At 36.6% G+C, this 14,438-nt stretch overlaps 2 protein-coding genes across 6 annotated transcripts in view; one reads left to right on the forward strand and one right to left on the reverse strand.

The window, feature by feature from the left end:
• The window catches only part of klhl32 (kelch-like family member 32), a 30,382-nt gene extending 25,917 nt beyond the window's left edge, over positions 1-4,465 (reverse strand). Inside the window, exons 1-4 of one of the 5 annotated variants that reach the window (XM_073847513.1) lie at positions 4,254-4,451; positions 3,409-3,622; positions 2,017-2,130; positions 1,300-1,480 (exon numbers count right to left, since the gene is read on the reverse strand). In XM_073847513.1, the coding sequence (XP_073703614.1) occupies positions 1,300-1,480; positions 2,017-2,039 (204 nt within the window). In that variant the 5' untranslated portion in view covers positions 2,040-2,130; positions 3,409-3,622; positions 4,254-4,451. Of the gene's footprint in view, positions 1-1,299; positions 1,481-2,016; positions 3,623-4,253 lie in introns of all 5 variants that reach the window. The other 4 variants (XM_073847512.1, XM_073847514.1, XM_073847515.1 and 1 more) reach the window with 4 other exon arrangements.
• Positions 4,466-10,314: 5,849 nt separating this feature from the next.
• On the forward strand, positions 10,315-13,236 carry calhm6 (calcium homeostasis modulator family member 6). The gene is made up of 2 exons (XM_073846469.1): positions 10,315-10,854; positions 12,673-13,236. Exons 1-2 carry the CDS (start codon positions 10,315-10,317, stop codon positions 13,099-13,101), a joined length of 969 nt encoding a protein of 322 aa, XP_073702570.1. The 3' UTR covers positions 13,102-13,236.
• The last annotated feature ends 1,202 nt before the right edge of the window (positions 13,237-14,438 follow it).

Consider the following 14,438-nt stretch of genomic DNA (forward strand, 5'->3'; position numbering starts at 1 on the left):
TTATTAAAAAATGAAAAATCTCAGAGGACGTGGTCGGAAGCCAAAAGTGACACCTGTGCTGGCCAGGAGTATAGTGAGAGAGATAAATTTCCTGATTCCTGATGAATTTGGGCTCTGCTGGTGGCAACTGGCAACATCTCAAGGCCATCTCAAGGCACACAGTCCAACGGACACTGCACACCGCTGGGTTCCACTGACACAGACCAAGGAGGACACTACTTCTCCAGATAAGGCACAAAAAAGCCCGCTTGGCCTTTGCAAATGTTCATCTGGACAAAGAAGACTTCTGGTCTTCTGTTTTATGGTCAGATGAAACAAAAATTGAATTGTTTGGCCACAATGATGTAGCCTTCATTTGGCGTAAAATAGGAGACACCTTCAACCCTAAGAACAACATCCCCACTGTCAAACATGGTGGTGATAACCTAATGTTTTGGGGGTTTTATTTTTAGCCGGTGGACCAGGGAACCTAATCACAGTAAAAGGCACCATGAAAAAGGAGCAATACATCAAAATTCTCAACAACAACATCAGGCAGTCTGCAGAGAAACACTGGCCTTGGGCACCAGTGGACATTTCAGCACGACAACGACCCAAAACACACAGCAAAAGTGGTGAAGAAATGGTTCGCAGACAAAAACATTAACGTTTTGCAGTGGCCCAGCCAGAGTCCTGACTTAAATCCAATTGAGAATCTGTGGAGGGAGCTAAAGATCAGGGTGATGGCAAGGAGACCCTCCAATCTGAAAGTGTTGGAGCTCATCGCTAAAGATGAATGGGCAAAAATACCAGTGGAGACATGCAAAAAGCTGCTCAGCAATTATAGGAAGCGTGTGATTGCTGTAATAAATGCTTTTCTATTGATTATTTAGAAGGGTATGAATAATTTTGGAAATGCCACTTTTTGTTCAATTGTAAATAAAAGATGAGTAATATTTTTTTCCACAATGATGCCTCTTGTACATCGTCTTATTATCTTTTGGGAGAAGCCTGTGTCATTTCAGGTCAAAAAAAAAACTTGCTGGTTGAATAAAAGTAACTTTAAGTCAGAATTTGCCAGGGGTATGAATAATTTCGGGCTTGACTGTATTATGTAAACAAAAACTTGGAAAATTTGGATACGATTAATCACGATAAATTGTTTGACAGCACTACAAAAACTATAGATTTTTGGGAGAAATGCTCTTTTTTATAGATCCCAGCATAAGTGTAGCTTTATACAGAGCATAGAAACCTAAAGAAACTTGTCTGGCAGACACTTTCATTTATCATGTTTCACAAGAGAGTGTAAAATCTCACCCGGAAGTAATCACTGCAGGCTGCCAGGACTGCTTTGTGAGCATGAAACTTCTGCTCCCCGGCGACCAGGGTGACATCGCAGAGCAGTCCGTCCTTGCGCTGCTGATTAAGGGCAGAGAGGACAGAGTCCTGGTGGGATTTGGATTGACACAGCCTCTGTCCTGTCAGCATGTCCTGAGAGCTGTGACACAAGCACAATGCTGGAAGACAAGCCTATGCTTGGAAATTGTGAACATCTCATCATGAAATCCTCTGCCCAGAAACAATGAAGTGTGCATGTGTGCGTCTGTGTCTTTCTGCCTGCTGCTGAACACTAGGTCTATCAATACATCTATTCAGTAAGTGAGATGTCATTGATTCTCACTGCTCCCGTGGCCCTGAATAGCTCTTTTCAGCTCAAAACATTTAGATTTAGCTCTTATTCTCTGTCTGTGCACTGGAAAAAACAATGTTTAAAAAAATACATGTAAACATACATGTATTTAAAGATAAATAAAAATGAATATTTTACAACTTTAGTTAACACAAAGTAGTGCAGCCTTCAGGGAGATAAAAGCTTCAGATGACCTCAGATATCCTCCAGAGCTCTTTAAATAACACTGACCATGTCACAACACCTCCCCATCAAATTCAATGGCGTCTACATCAAATTAAAACTCAAAAAAGAGCTGAGGACACACTTAGCTCTCAAGGTAGACTGAGGTATGCAGAACATACCTGGGAGGAGGCTCAGAGGGCATGCTCCTGGAGGATTGAGGAGGAGGAGAAGGAGGAAGGACTGCTTCTTCCTGCTGATACTGCAAAGACGGGCCCGACTGAGCATGTGCAGCACTCCATAGTGACAGAAACAGCAAAGACTGAGAGTGAATAAGGACACAGACTACATATCTGAGAAGCTACTGAGATGAAGAGCTTTTCATGATTTAAATGATTTGCTTTGGCAAAACAGAGTGAAATATCATTTGAGAAATGTTTGTGATGTATAGAGGGTTTGCACTTATGACTCGATTTGGTCAGTTACCCGGATGCACGGCTATGTTGGCAATACTCAGATATAAACAACAGCATGGTTTGCACGGTTAATGTACTACTGAATACGTTGTTCTGCTAATACATAATGTCTAAACCATGGAAAAAACATGTGGAAGCTGCTAAATCATACAGAGAAGGACTTAGTAAGCAGGAAAGGGCGCAATATTTTGACAAACTAAAGTTAATAGGTGGTAAAGATACGTAGAAGCAGAATTAATAAAGATATTAGAGTAATATTTTACCTACCTGACTGGAAATAATACGAACAAATATGAATGTTGTCAAGATTCTTGCCCTGGAAATCCTGGTTCAGTTTGGCCAACCACAAATGCTGTTTGTTCCTCAGACAGTTTTTTGCACTCTTCTCCTTGATTTGTTATAACTTTGGGCAGTCTATAGTATTCCAAATATTTTTCCCAGTCTGACCGATTAGTACAGCCCAAAACATGACAATAATTGACCATTTTCGGCAGCAATGATTAGCAAAATATACGAGTTTTGCTCGGTTTAGTGGCACTGTTTATGTTTAGTGCCGCCAATATGGCCAATTGATGACATGTTGTGAAAACCCTCTATATCACATGTTATAAGGTTTCTATTACAATTAAGCACATTTCCTCCTACAATTCTTAAACTGCAATACATAAAATCATTGTATTAATACATTATGGTAGCTCTTGTTGAACTAGCATTTTTTTTTTTATAAAATGAAAAATAAATTCAATTTTTTTAAAAATGTAAAAATTAAATGAAATTATGTTCAAATAACCACATAAAACTAAATAAAATAAAATAAAATAATTTTATTTCAGTTGTACAATAAAACTAAAAAAAAACTGAGAATAATAAAAATTGCACATAAGCTAATCATTTATTTAGAATTTTGGGGAGTGAAATGTGCATAACTGTCATAAAACTGTCAAAATAAAAATGCAATGGCTATAAACCGGCAATATTTTCTATATGAAAAGTAAGGGAGTGAAAATATAACCCAGACATATTTTTTTCACATTCACTCATGCAGTAACGCTCATCCAAAGCACAACAAAACAGAAGCATAATAAAAACACCACTCACCCTACTGATGCACAATGTGTTTGGATACAAAACAGCTGCAGGCAAAGTTCATTCTGATCCAAAAATCAGTCTGTGCCGCTCCTCTCATAGAGCCTCATGTGATGGTCAAATGGTTTCAAGGCAGAGTAGGCGATTTGATGCAGGACTCATTGGAGCCTAATGGCCCATCGTGTCTGAGGCATCCCAGCAGATATTGATCTGATTACAAAATGACCTTCAACCGGCAGAATGTAGTCCACGGACGATGGAGGAGAAAAGGAAAGAAAAGAAAGACATAAGAGCAATAAAACTAATGTCCATGATACAGTATGACATATATTTTCTCAATAGCTCTGGTGTGTCACTCAAATGGTCCCATGTATCATCCTTAGCCTGTCACTGACCTACTTAACCAGAATACACCCTTAATCCATCAAAGTAAAGGTGACTGAATGGCAGTTTAAGTCAGATACCGTCGTAAAGCGTAGGTTTTCTTACTAACTAATAATAACAACCTGTAGGTGAATATTATATTGTCCATTATTATTAATACGATTATTAATAGTTAATTACGTCACAAACACAAGCAAACCTGTTACTAAATGCAGATTAGAGTGGTTGGTCCTAAGTCCCTTCACAATCACTTTTAAACCTCAGCTGTCAAAGGTCTCCTAGCAACAGGGCAGAACCAAGAATATTTGGGCAACAATAAATGTAATCCTCACTGAAGACCCGCCCAACTGCAACCTCATGACATTCAGCAGCTGTGAACGGTTTCGCTACATCCATTCAGCATCCATCCGTAAACACTGTCTAAACCATTCTATATGTTACATAACATACATGGTAAATACACAAACACACACCGGGCTAAAACAGCGCACGAACGCAGTGTACCGTCGCGTCCAGACTCCTCTTCTCTAGGTCGAACTGATTTTATCCGACGACGGGTCACTTGGCAACTTTGACTCACCCAGACAAAATATCTGCATCGACCCCAGGAGAAAACTGTCCAGAGACTGGGGGTGTAACTCGTCACGTCTATGCCCGATACATCTGAGCTACTGTAAACGCTAGAGTCTTTAATCAGTCTCCGCCTCTTGCGGTCACATGCGCGGGGTCATGTGTGTCCATGAGGCGCCGAATATGAAGTGCAAACCGGCAAAACATTGTGATTGACTTTGAGTTAAATATATTTTGGCATTTGATATGTTGTTTTCTAAAAATAATTATTGAATAAACAGACCCTTACGTTTAAAAAAAAAAGTACAATTATTTCTAAAATGTATAGTTTTTAATAAAAGCCACATGTAACCCTTTCATTTGAATGAATAAGTATAGAAATCTTTAAAAATTAAAACTATTTTATTGCATAAAAATTGCAATTATGTCACAATTCGGTCAGTTACCAGGATACGCGGCCATACTGCTGATACTTGGATGTAAACAACAGCATGGATTGCACGGATAAGGTACTCCTGTTCTGCTAATGTATGCTGTCTAAACTATGAAAAAAAATGTGTGGAAGCTGCTAAATCATATAGAGAAGGACTTAGTAAGCAGGAATATTTTGACAAACTATTGTTATAACGTATACATATGAGCCTTAGCCTAATATTTAACCTACCTGACCAGAAATATTAAGAACAAACACAAATGTTGTCAAGATTCTGTCATAATCCTGGTTCAGTTTGGCCAACCACAAACGGCTTTTGTTCCTCAGACAGTTTTTTCCACACTTCTCCTTAATTGGTTATAACTTTTGGCAGTCTATACTACTCCAAATGTTTTTTTTTTTCCAGTCTGACAGACTAGTACAGCCCAAAACATGACAATAATTGATCATTTTAGCAGCAGTAATCAAAAATATGCAAGTTTTATTTGGTTCAGTGGCATTGTTTACGTTCAGTGCCGCCAATATGGCCGACCAATGAAGCATTGTGAAAACACTCTTATGAGCTTGGCAATGCTTATTAAGTTTTAAGACGTTATTAATTTCTATTACCTTTTTCCAGAAATCACACTTTTAAAATGAACTAAAATGTAAAAAAAAATGTTGAGGGCCCCTTTTTTTGCAGAGGTCCTAAAAACCAAAGCATAAAAAATAACATTCTGAGAAGCAAAAACTAACATTCTGGGAACAAAAAAAAATTGCTAACTGAGATATAACCCTGAATGATTTGAGGATAGAAATCTTAAAATATTACAAATATTTTATTGCTAACCAAAAACAAACAAGGTTCTGAGAAACAAAAATTGCTAATTGGGATGTAACCCAATTTTTTTTAAATGATTAAGGATAGAAATTACATATTTTATTGTATAAAAACTGGAAGTAATTTATGAGCTTGACAATGTCCATTGAGTTTTAAAGGAACACTCCACTTTTTTTGGAAATAGGCTCATTCTCCAACTCTCCCCGAGTTAATAAGTTGAGTTTTACCGTTTTGAAATCCATTCAGCCGTTCTCCTGTTCTGGCAATATCACTCTTAGCATAGCTTAGCATAGATCATTGAATCCTATGAGACCAATATAGCATCACGTTCAAAAATGACCAACAAGTTTCCATATTTGTCCTATTTAAAACTTGACTCTTCTGTAGTTATATTGTGTACTAAGACCGGCGGCAAACATAAAGCTGCGATTTTCTAGGCAGATAAGATTAGGAACTACACTCCCATTCCGGCGTAATAGTCAAGGAAGTTTGCTGCCGTAATATGGACGCAGCAGGCGCAGTAATATCACGCAGCGCCTGAAATTAGTTCCCAGCTAGGTAACTTCCAGTGTGACCGGATTTTAAAATTGTGACCAAATTTCATGTGATATTACTACTGATTCAGTGATCTATGCTAAGCTATGCTAAAAGTGATATCTCCAGAATAGGAGAATGGCTGAATGGATTTCAAAACGGTAAAACTTTTATTAACTCATGGGGGAGTTGGAGAATGAGCATATTTCCAAAAAAAAGTGGAGTGTTCCTTTAAGGCAGGGGTCATCAAACTTGATCCTGGAGGGCCGGTATCCTGCAGAGTTTAGCTCCAACTTGCCTCAACACACCTGCCTAGAAGTTTCAAGTATACCTATTAAGACCTTGATAAGCTGGTTCAGGTGTGTTTAATTAGGGTTGGAGCTAAACTCTGTAGGACACCGGCCCTCCAGGACTGAGTGTGGTGACCCCTGCTTTAAGTTGTTATTCATATGACTTTTTTTCAGAAATCACAATTTTAAAATTATTTCAAATTAAATTTGTTTAAATCATGTTGAGGGCCCCTTCTAAGTTTGCAGAGGCCCTCTAGTGGTCGCAGGCCCCTGAATGAGAACCACATCTATTTTTACAACCCGCCCAGCACCCGCGACGATTCAATAGACATTGTAATCCAAATGAAAACAGCCTTTATTTCAGGCCGAAAGTGCTTGGAAACATCGCCTTGTAAACTGGCAACAACATACGATTATTAAAAATAAACCATAAATCAGGTTATATTAATAAGATAATCAGTGGTGTAACGTTAGTGGTGCCGGAAGAAAAGTGGGTATACGCAGGGATGGGCAGTATTTTAGATACATGTATTTAAAATACGTATTTGAAATACAAAATACTATTTTGTATTTTGTATTTTAAAGCCTTTGGGAAAAATATAATGTAATTTGTATTTAAATACATTTAAGATGAGTATTTTGTATTTTCAAAATACATAAAATACTTTGTGCCAATCAACCTCTATATCAGGGTGCTGATTTAGTTCAGACACACCCCTCCCCCAACCTTATCACTCATGCAGCAGAGTCAGCATTGGATCAGCGACTTTTCTCAGTTTTCTGCATTAAGTTAAGGGTGTCATCATGATCAATTCCTTGTTGATTAAAGTTAAAATGGGGCATCATTCAGATTTGCCTTCAGTAAACATGAAAGAATAAAAAAGCACCGACGCCTGTAGGAGAAAAATAGTGTTAGATGCCTGTTAGCCAATCAGTTTTGATAGTTTTTTTTTTTAATCTATCAATTAGCTAGTCAAAGGTGTTTAAAACATTACTGCATGTTAGGGCTGGCTGATATGACAGAACTTTATGTATCTTAGGCAGCGATGATGTAAAGTGTGAATCTATTAAACTTTTCAAAATCGTTCACATTTAGTTTTGCATTCAGAATATGTCCAAATATATTTCAGCCTAAAGGGATAGTTCACCCAAAAATGAAAATTTGATGTTTATCTGCTTACGCCAGGGCATCCAAGATGTAGGTGACTTTGTTTCCTCAGCAGAACACAAACCAAGATTTTTGGTTTGCTCATGCTCAGGACAGTTGGACGTGGCGGTGTATCAAAGGTAAAAAATGATATAAATACTGTTCAGTTTCTCGCAAAAAACAATCGTTTCGTGTCTTAGGACATTAATGTATCGTCACGAGCCGCAGGGTGTCATTTGGATTTGTCTGTGCATGTTTTTTGGCTGACAGACTGCATCGGTTTTGTGTTCTGCTGAGGAAACAAAGTCACCTACATCTTGGATGCCCTGGGGGTAAGCAGATAAACATCAAATTTTCATTTTTGGGTGAACTATCCCTTAATAGGGATGCCTGCACTTGATGGCCCTGTACTTGAAATACTGTATTTGTATTTAAAATTTTTTACACAGTATTTTGTATTTGTATTTAAATACATTTTTCCACTCAGTATTTTGTATTTTTATTTTAAATACATTTCTATGTATATGCCCATCTCTGGGTATAGGGTAGAGTGGGGGAAAAACGCCCCCCTGGGGTAAAACGCCCCCCTACCTGTTTTTCCCAAAATAACCACTAGAGAAAATCAAGATACCTTTTCACTGTTGCTATGCACTACGTTGACAACGAGGATAAACAAATCTCCCTGAAAAAGCTGACACCAGCGACGTGTTTGAAGAGAAGAGGATTTCATGGAAAATGCTATAATTTTCAGATATTAGTAAACAAGTGTTTAAGAGAATATTGTTCTGTAGGATACCACAGTGATGTATGATAGATGAATAGTGAAGTCTGTAGTTTGAGAGGATATGTTATTTATAAGGAATATAATTGTATTTAAAAAAAAAAAAAAAAAAAAAAAAGACATAGCTTGTGGGGTAAAACGCCCCCTACGCTGAGGGGTAAAACGCCCCCCAGAGGGCATAGTTTCTCTCTATTATAATTACTATAATAACATATTTCTGTCTATCAAATCCTTTGTTTTACACTTAATGCAGTATAACTAGGTGGTAAAATCAAAATATTTGAACACAATAAAAAAAATTACCTCAACATATTTGTTTGCATGGCTTAGTTATATGTATAAATATAAATGTTAAAAAAAATTGGATATTTTGGACATTCCTCAAATAAATATTAATATATATACATGTTGATACATTACTTGCCTTTTACTTTTAGAGATTAAAAACTATAGTCTGTTCATTTTGCTGTTGATCTATGAAGAAAACTGGTTGGTAAGAAAGGGGGTATTTTACCCCACTGCTGGGGCAAAACGCCCCCTTTGTACAAAAATATGTTCAGTCAAAATACTAATTAATTATGAAGGCTGAGCAATTTTAATATTTGGTGAATAACTCCTGCCATAGTCACTCAAAACCGGGATGGCAGTTCTAGTCACATTTATGTTTTGTTTCACTGTAATGTCACATTTTCCTTAAGGGGGGCGTTTTCCCCCACTCTACCCCTACGCTTCATTTATGAATTTCGTTTTGAACTTTATATTTGAACGCATTCGTTTACTGGATTCTTGGACTGAAAGGTTTACAGGGGTTCGCTGGTTTAAGGAATTTCTGATCGTAAAAATCTGCTTCTTTTTATTTGTAAGGTATTGTTTTCTTTATTATGTACTTAAAATGACTAGGGTGCGGGAGACCGAGCTGGCAGGCGCATCAGGCTTAATCATCAAATACATTTCAAAGCAAGCCTGACTGCATGCATCATTACTGTCTTTATTGGGTGTTTTTAGCGAATATTTACATTTATTCACATATGACTGGATGTAGTTGACTGTTATGATTTTGGCTAATGCAGGACACTACTGAATAATGCGCATCAGAGGAGATTTAAAAATAGGTATAGCCGCCTGATAAAGTGGGTATACGCCGTATACCTATACCCTCCACTACACCACTGTAAACATTTTCAACATTTACAAAGCAGCGTTTGTATTCGTCTAGGCTAAACATGTGTATAGGCCTACAGTTTACAGCCTACGCTAAATAACCACTAAACTTTTGTTTTATTTAACACAGAGAAATGTTCATTTAGCGTTTTTACGTTCGCTGTGCAAAAAAAGAATGGAATCCACTGTACCGGGGTTTAATCTCCCCTAGACTCCAGCACCAGGCCAGCAGAGCTGAATGCGCGCTCGCTTGATGCGCTCGTGGCTGCACTGGCTGGCAGCGGGAGCTGGTTGGCGCTTTCGTGACGTGACGTGTTGATAACCTTAACTTAATAAAATGTGAAAATAGATATTCCCAAATATTTGAAATACGCTATAGGGAATTGCACGCAACATACATAGATTTTAGTTTTGTTGTATTTTGTTTTTAATTACCCGCCCCGCAAATAAAGTGACAATTTCTTTACCCGCCCCAACCCCAGGTCCGCGGGTTATGAGACGACCCGCGCATCACTAGTTTGCATACTGTGTCACTTTCGATTGCAAAGCCTTAAAGTTTAAATTGAACTTATGTGTAGACTTAACACTATATTGTGTTTTAGTTTCTTACTTTTTCATAGAGTTTCCTATTACAGGTGAAAAGCACACATTAACTTGTTTAAATTAAGTACAACTCTTTCTGGTTTTTATTTCGAGCCCGCCTGAAGGTGACACTCAGTGTCTCATAACGGAACTGATGGTGTCATTTCATGGTTTACCGTAAGAGAACAAAGAGCTTACGGTCGTCAACTAGCAGGCATGGATAAGTTAAAACCTTTGCTTAGCTTCACTCAGAAACAGCAGACCAATTTAGGATTCGGACTGATTGCTCTTATAACTGCAGGTAGCGAGCACATCTTCTCCGTCTTTGCTTTTAAGTGTCCTTGCAATGATTATAATTTCGTTTATGGCAACGTCTGCCTCCTCGTGCCCGCGCTTGCGCTGCTCATCTTAAGTTATATGTTGAGCAATAAAACTTGGAAATTGTTCACGGGTTTGTGCCTTAAGAAATCAAGGTTTTGTCGTTTTAATTACGCGATTGGCTTTTTGTGTATTTTTCTTCAAATCACCACGACTGCGATAGTTGCACCTCTCAGTTGGATCGCGGTTGCTCTGCTTAGAGGAGTGTATTTCGAGTGCTCAATGACTGGCGCCAACTTGACACTTTTCAGAAGTCATCTTTGCAGCGACAAGTATCCTCACTGTCGGACAGAGCTGGAGAAGTTCCCTTGTGATGGAACCGCAATTCCCCAGACTGAGAGAGTGGCTTTGCTGGCCATCATACGGGCAGAGTCCCAGGTGAGCACCGAGCACAAAAATCAGTTAAAGAGACGTGACATAATTGTAGTTTATGTCCGAGAAATTAAAGTCACTTCAATCTAAGACTCGGACAGACATGAGCAGTTTTATATGCGACTTTCACTTGGACTGAGTAGGCCTATCTCAGTTGAATTGTGAGTTTCAAAGGAATTTTGTTGAGGTACAATACGTTAAAATTCGTATTTAAAGACATTATAAAACCGTTTTTGTAATATATTTGTGATGTGATGTTATCATAATGGCAGTCCTTTAATTGTTTCTTCAGTGCACTGACACTGATTAAATCACTGGAGCCTCAGGAAAATCAATTATGTTTCCAGATAACAAAAATATGTTCTAAGAACGTTTTGCCATCGTTTCCATTAAGGTATGAAACATTATTTTGGTCTTGGAATTTTCTCTGAATATTAAGGGTAGGGAACATCCTATTTTATAATTTTCCAAACATTATAGGAAGTTTACTATTTTACCTTTACTTTGGAAAGTAGTAATAGGCTAAAAGCTAAAATGTTTCAGATAAAAAAAAAAAAATCCATGGACTACACTACCAGGCAAAAGTTTGTGAACAGTAAGATTTTAAATGTTTTTACGTGTCTTTTGCTCACCAAGCCCGCATTTATTTGATCTAAAGTACAAAAACAGTGAAACTTTGAAATATTTTTACTATTTTAAATATCTGTTTTGTATTTGAATGCATTTTAAAATGTAATTTATTCCTGTGATTTTAAAGCTGAACTTTTAGCATCATTAGCCCAGTCACACGATCCTTCCGAACTCATTGTAATATTCAGATTTGTGTCACGGATCAGGCAGGAACAGACGAACAACGACGTAGTAAAAAGACGTACATTTAATAAATCCACAGGGAAACAGGCAGACACAGGAACACCAGGAGAATACATCAAAGACCGACAGCATTGAGGGGAAAACACACACTAAATAGACAGACTGATTACACATCCAGGTGGAGACAATGAGGGAGAAACCAAAAACACTCTGAACTGCGGGGGAGAATGGGAGAAACCAACAAGAAAGTCCGGGGGTGTGACAATTTGCTGCTCAAAAACACTTATTATTATTATTATTATGTTGAAAACAGCTGAGTAGATTTTTAATTTCTTTAATGAATAGAAAGTTCAGAAGAACAGCATTTATCTGAAATAAAAATCTTTTTTAACATTATTGTCTTTATCATCATTTTTGATCAATTTAAAGCATCCTTGCTAAATAAAAGTATTAATTTTTATTCTTCGAAGGATTCGGACAAAAATGTACTCAACTGTTTTAAATATTGATCATAATAATAATAAAAGCATCCTTGCTAAATAAAAGTATTAATTCTTATTCTTCAAAGAATTCTGACAAAAATGTACTCAACAGTTTTAAATATTGATAATAATAATAATAAATTGTTTTTTAACAGCAAGTCAACATATTAGAGCGATTTCTGAAGGATTAAGTGACACTGAAGACTGAATAACGCTGAAAATAATTTTAAAAAGATAAATAGATTAAAAAAAAATTGTTATTATAAAGAGTAAAAATATTCAAAAATGTTACTGTTTTTGCTGTACTTTGGATCAAATAAATGCAGGCAAAAATGTTGCTCATTTTTAGGAATTTTACGAATTCTAGAGAATGTCCGAACCTTATGATTTGCACTCATAAGGTCCTCTACAATCTTCTTACATTCTTCTATAGTAATATCTGTGCTTTAACACATCTTATTTTTTATTTTTCACCAAATACAGTAGACATGTCTCTTAATATTTGAATAATTCTGAAAAATACTTCTAGGTACTTGGTTGGATCCTGATAGGTTCTGTGATGACGTTCACCTTTCTGCTCACATGCCTAGCCCGATGTTATTCTCCAATCAGCTACATGCAGCTGAAATTTTGGAGGATGTACACTCAGAAGGAGAGTGAGTTTATGGACAGCTACACAGCTCAGCATGCCGAAAAGCTTGCAAAGAGAAACATAACAAGTTTCTTTGAGTTAACCAAACCCACTCCTATAAACAGCCCACCCAGACAGGCCTGGGAGAAGATCTCCTCCTTCTACAAGTTCCGAAGCATGGACCGATACTACAGCATCCTGCATAAATATGTGTCCACTTGTGAGGACCTGGAAAATCCATTAGTAAGGCCTTCAGTGAGATCTGAAAATGATTTTTCAAACCCAGCCGCACTTGCATTTGTGGACGAGGGCAAACTGGTTTTGTAGACACTGTCTAATTGACCGTTTTTCATGCTTCAGTCTGTTATTATGGGCATAAACAGAGCTGTACTTGCTCTTTTATGTTCTATACCTTTTACAGTGTCAGTTCACTGATCTTGTATAGGTCTTGCTATTTTAGCTTTTCTTCTAAATAGTGCAATCGTATGATTGTAACATTGCTGAGTTTTTGTTCTTTAATTTTTGCTTTGTCATTTAGTATATTCTTTTATATGAACAATAAAAAACATTTACCTTTTTACATAATAATCAATTGTTTTACTCATTCATTACTATTTGAACAGCTGTGCTCTAACCACATCCAAAGGGCTGTACAAAGAGTTACATTATATTGACAGCTTACACTGGCAGTCAAAAGTTTGTTGTTTAAATTTTTTTTTAAAGAAGGCTCTTCTGCTCACCAAGCCTGCATTTATTTGATTCAAAGTACAGCAAAAACAGTACATTTCTGAAATATTTTTACTATTTGAAATAACTGTTTTCTGTTTGAATATATTTTAAAATGTAATTTTTTCTTGTGATTTTAAAGCTGAATTTTTAGCATCATTACCCCAGTCACACGATTCTTCATAAAGCAGTCTAATATTCTGATTTGCAAAAAACATTTATTATTATTATTATTATGTTAAAAACAGCTGAACATAATTTTTTCAGGTTTCGTTGATGAATAGAAAGTTCAGAAGAACAGCATTTATCGGAAATAGAAATCTTTTTAACACTATAAATGTTTTTATCATCACTTTCTATCATTTCTAAAACAACTAAACTTTTAAATATTGATAATAATAATAAAAAAAGTTTCTTGAACAGCAAATCAGTATATTAGAATGATTTCTGAAGGATCATGTGACACTGAAATCTGGAAAAATGATGCTGAAATTTCAGCTTTGATCACAGGAATAAATTACATTTTAAAATGTATTCAAACAGAAAACACCTATTTTAAATAGTAAAAATATTTTAAAAATTTACTGTACTTTAGATCAAATAAATGTAGGCTCGGTGAGCAGAAGAGAATTCTTTAAAAACCATAAAAATCTTACTGTTCAAAAACTTTTGACTGTTATTGTATATCATACGCATGCTGATTAGTAATCTCATATTTCAATAAAGAGCACTTTCATGCTTTTTTCATGAAGTAATCATGCACAATTTGAAAATTACACAGCTAAAAGCTCACTCAAACAAAAAAATCAATACTTATTAAGTCCTGCCATTTGTGGTTAGTGTTAAAGCTGAGTCTTTATGGAAGTGCAGGGCACAACAGTGGGTACTAAAGCAGAACAGAAACTGTCTCCTTATACATAACCAGAACAAATCATTTC

The sequence above is a fragment of the Garra rufa genome, chromosome 9 (genome assembly GCF_049309525.1).
Source record: "Garra rufa chromosome 9, GarRuf1.0, whole genome shotgun sequence".
In the NCBI taxonomy this organism is placed as follows: Eukaryota; Metazoa; Chordata; class Actinopteri; order Cypriniformes; family Cyprinidae; genus Garra; species Garra rufa.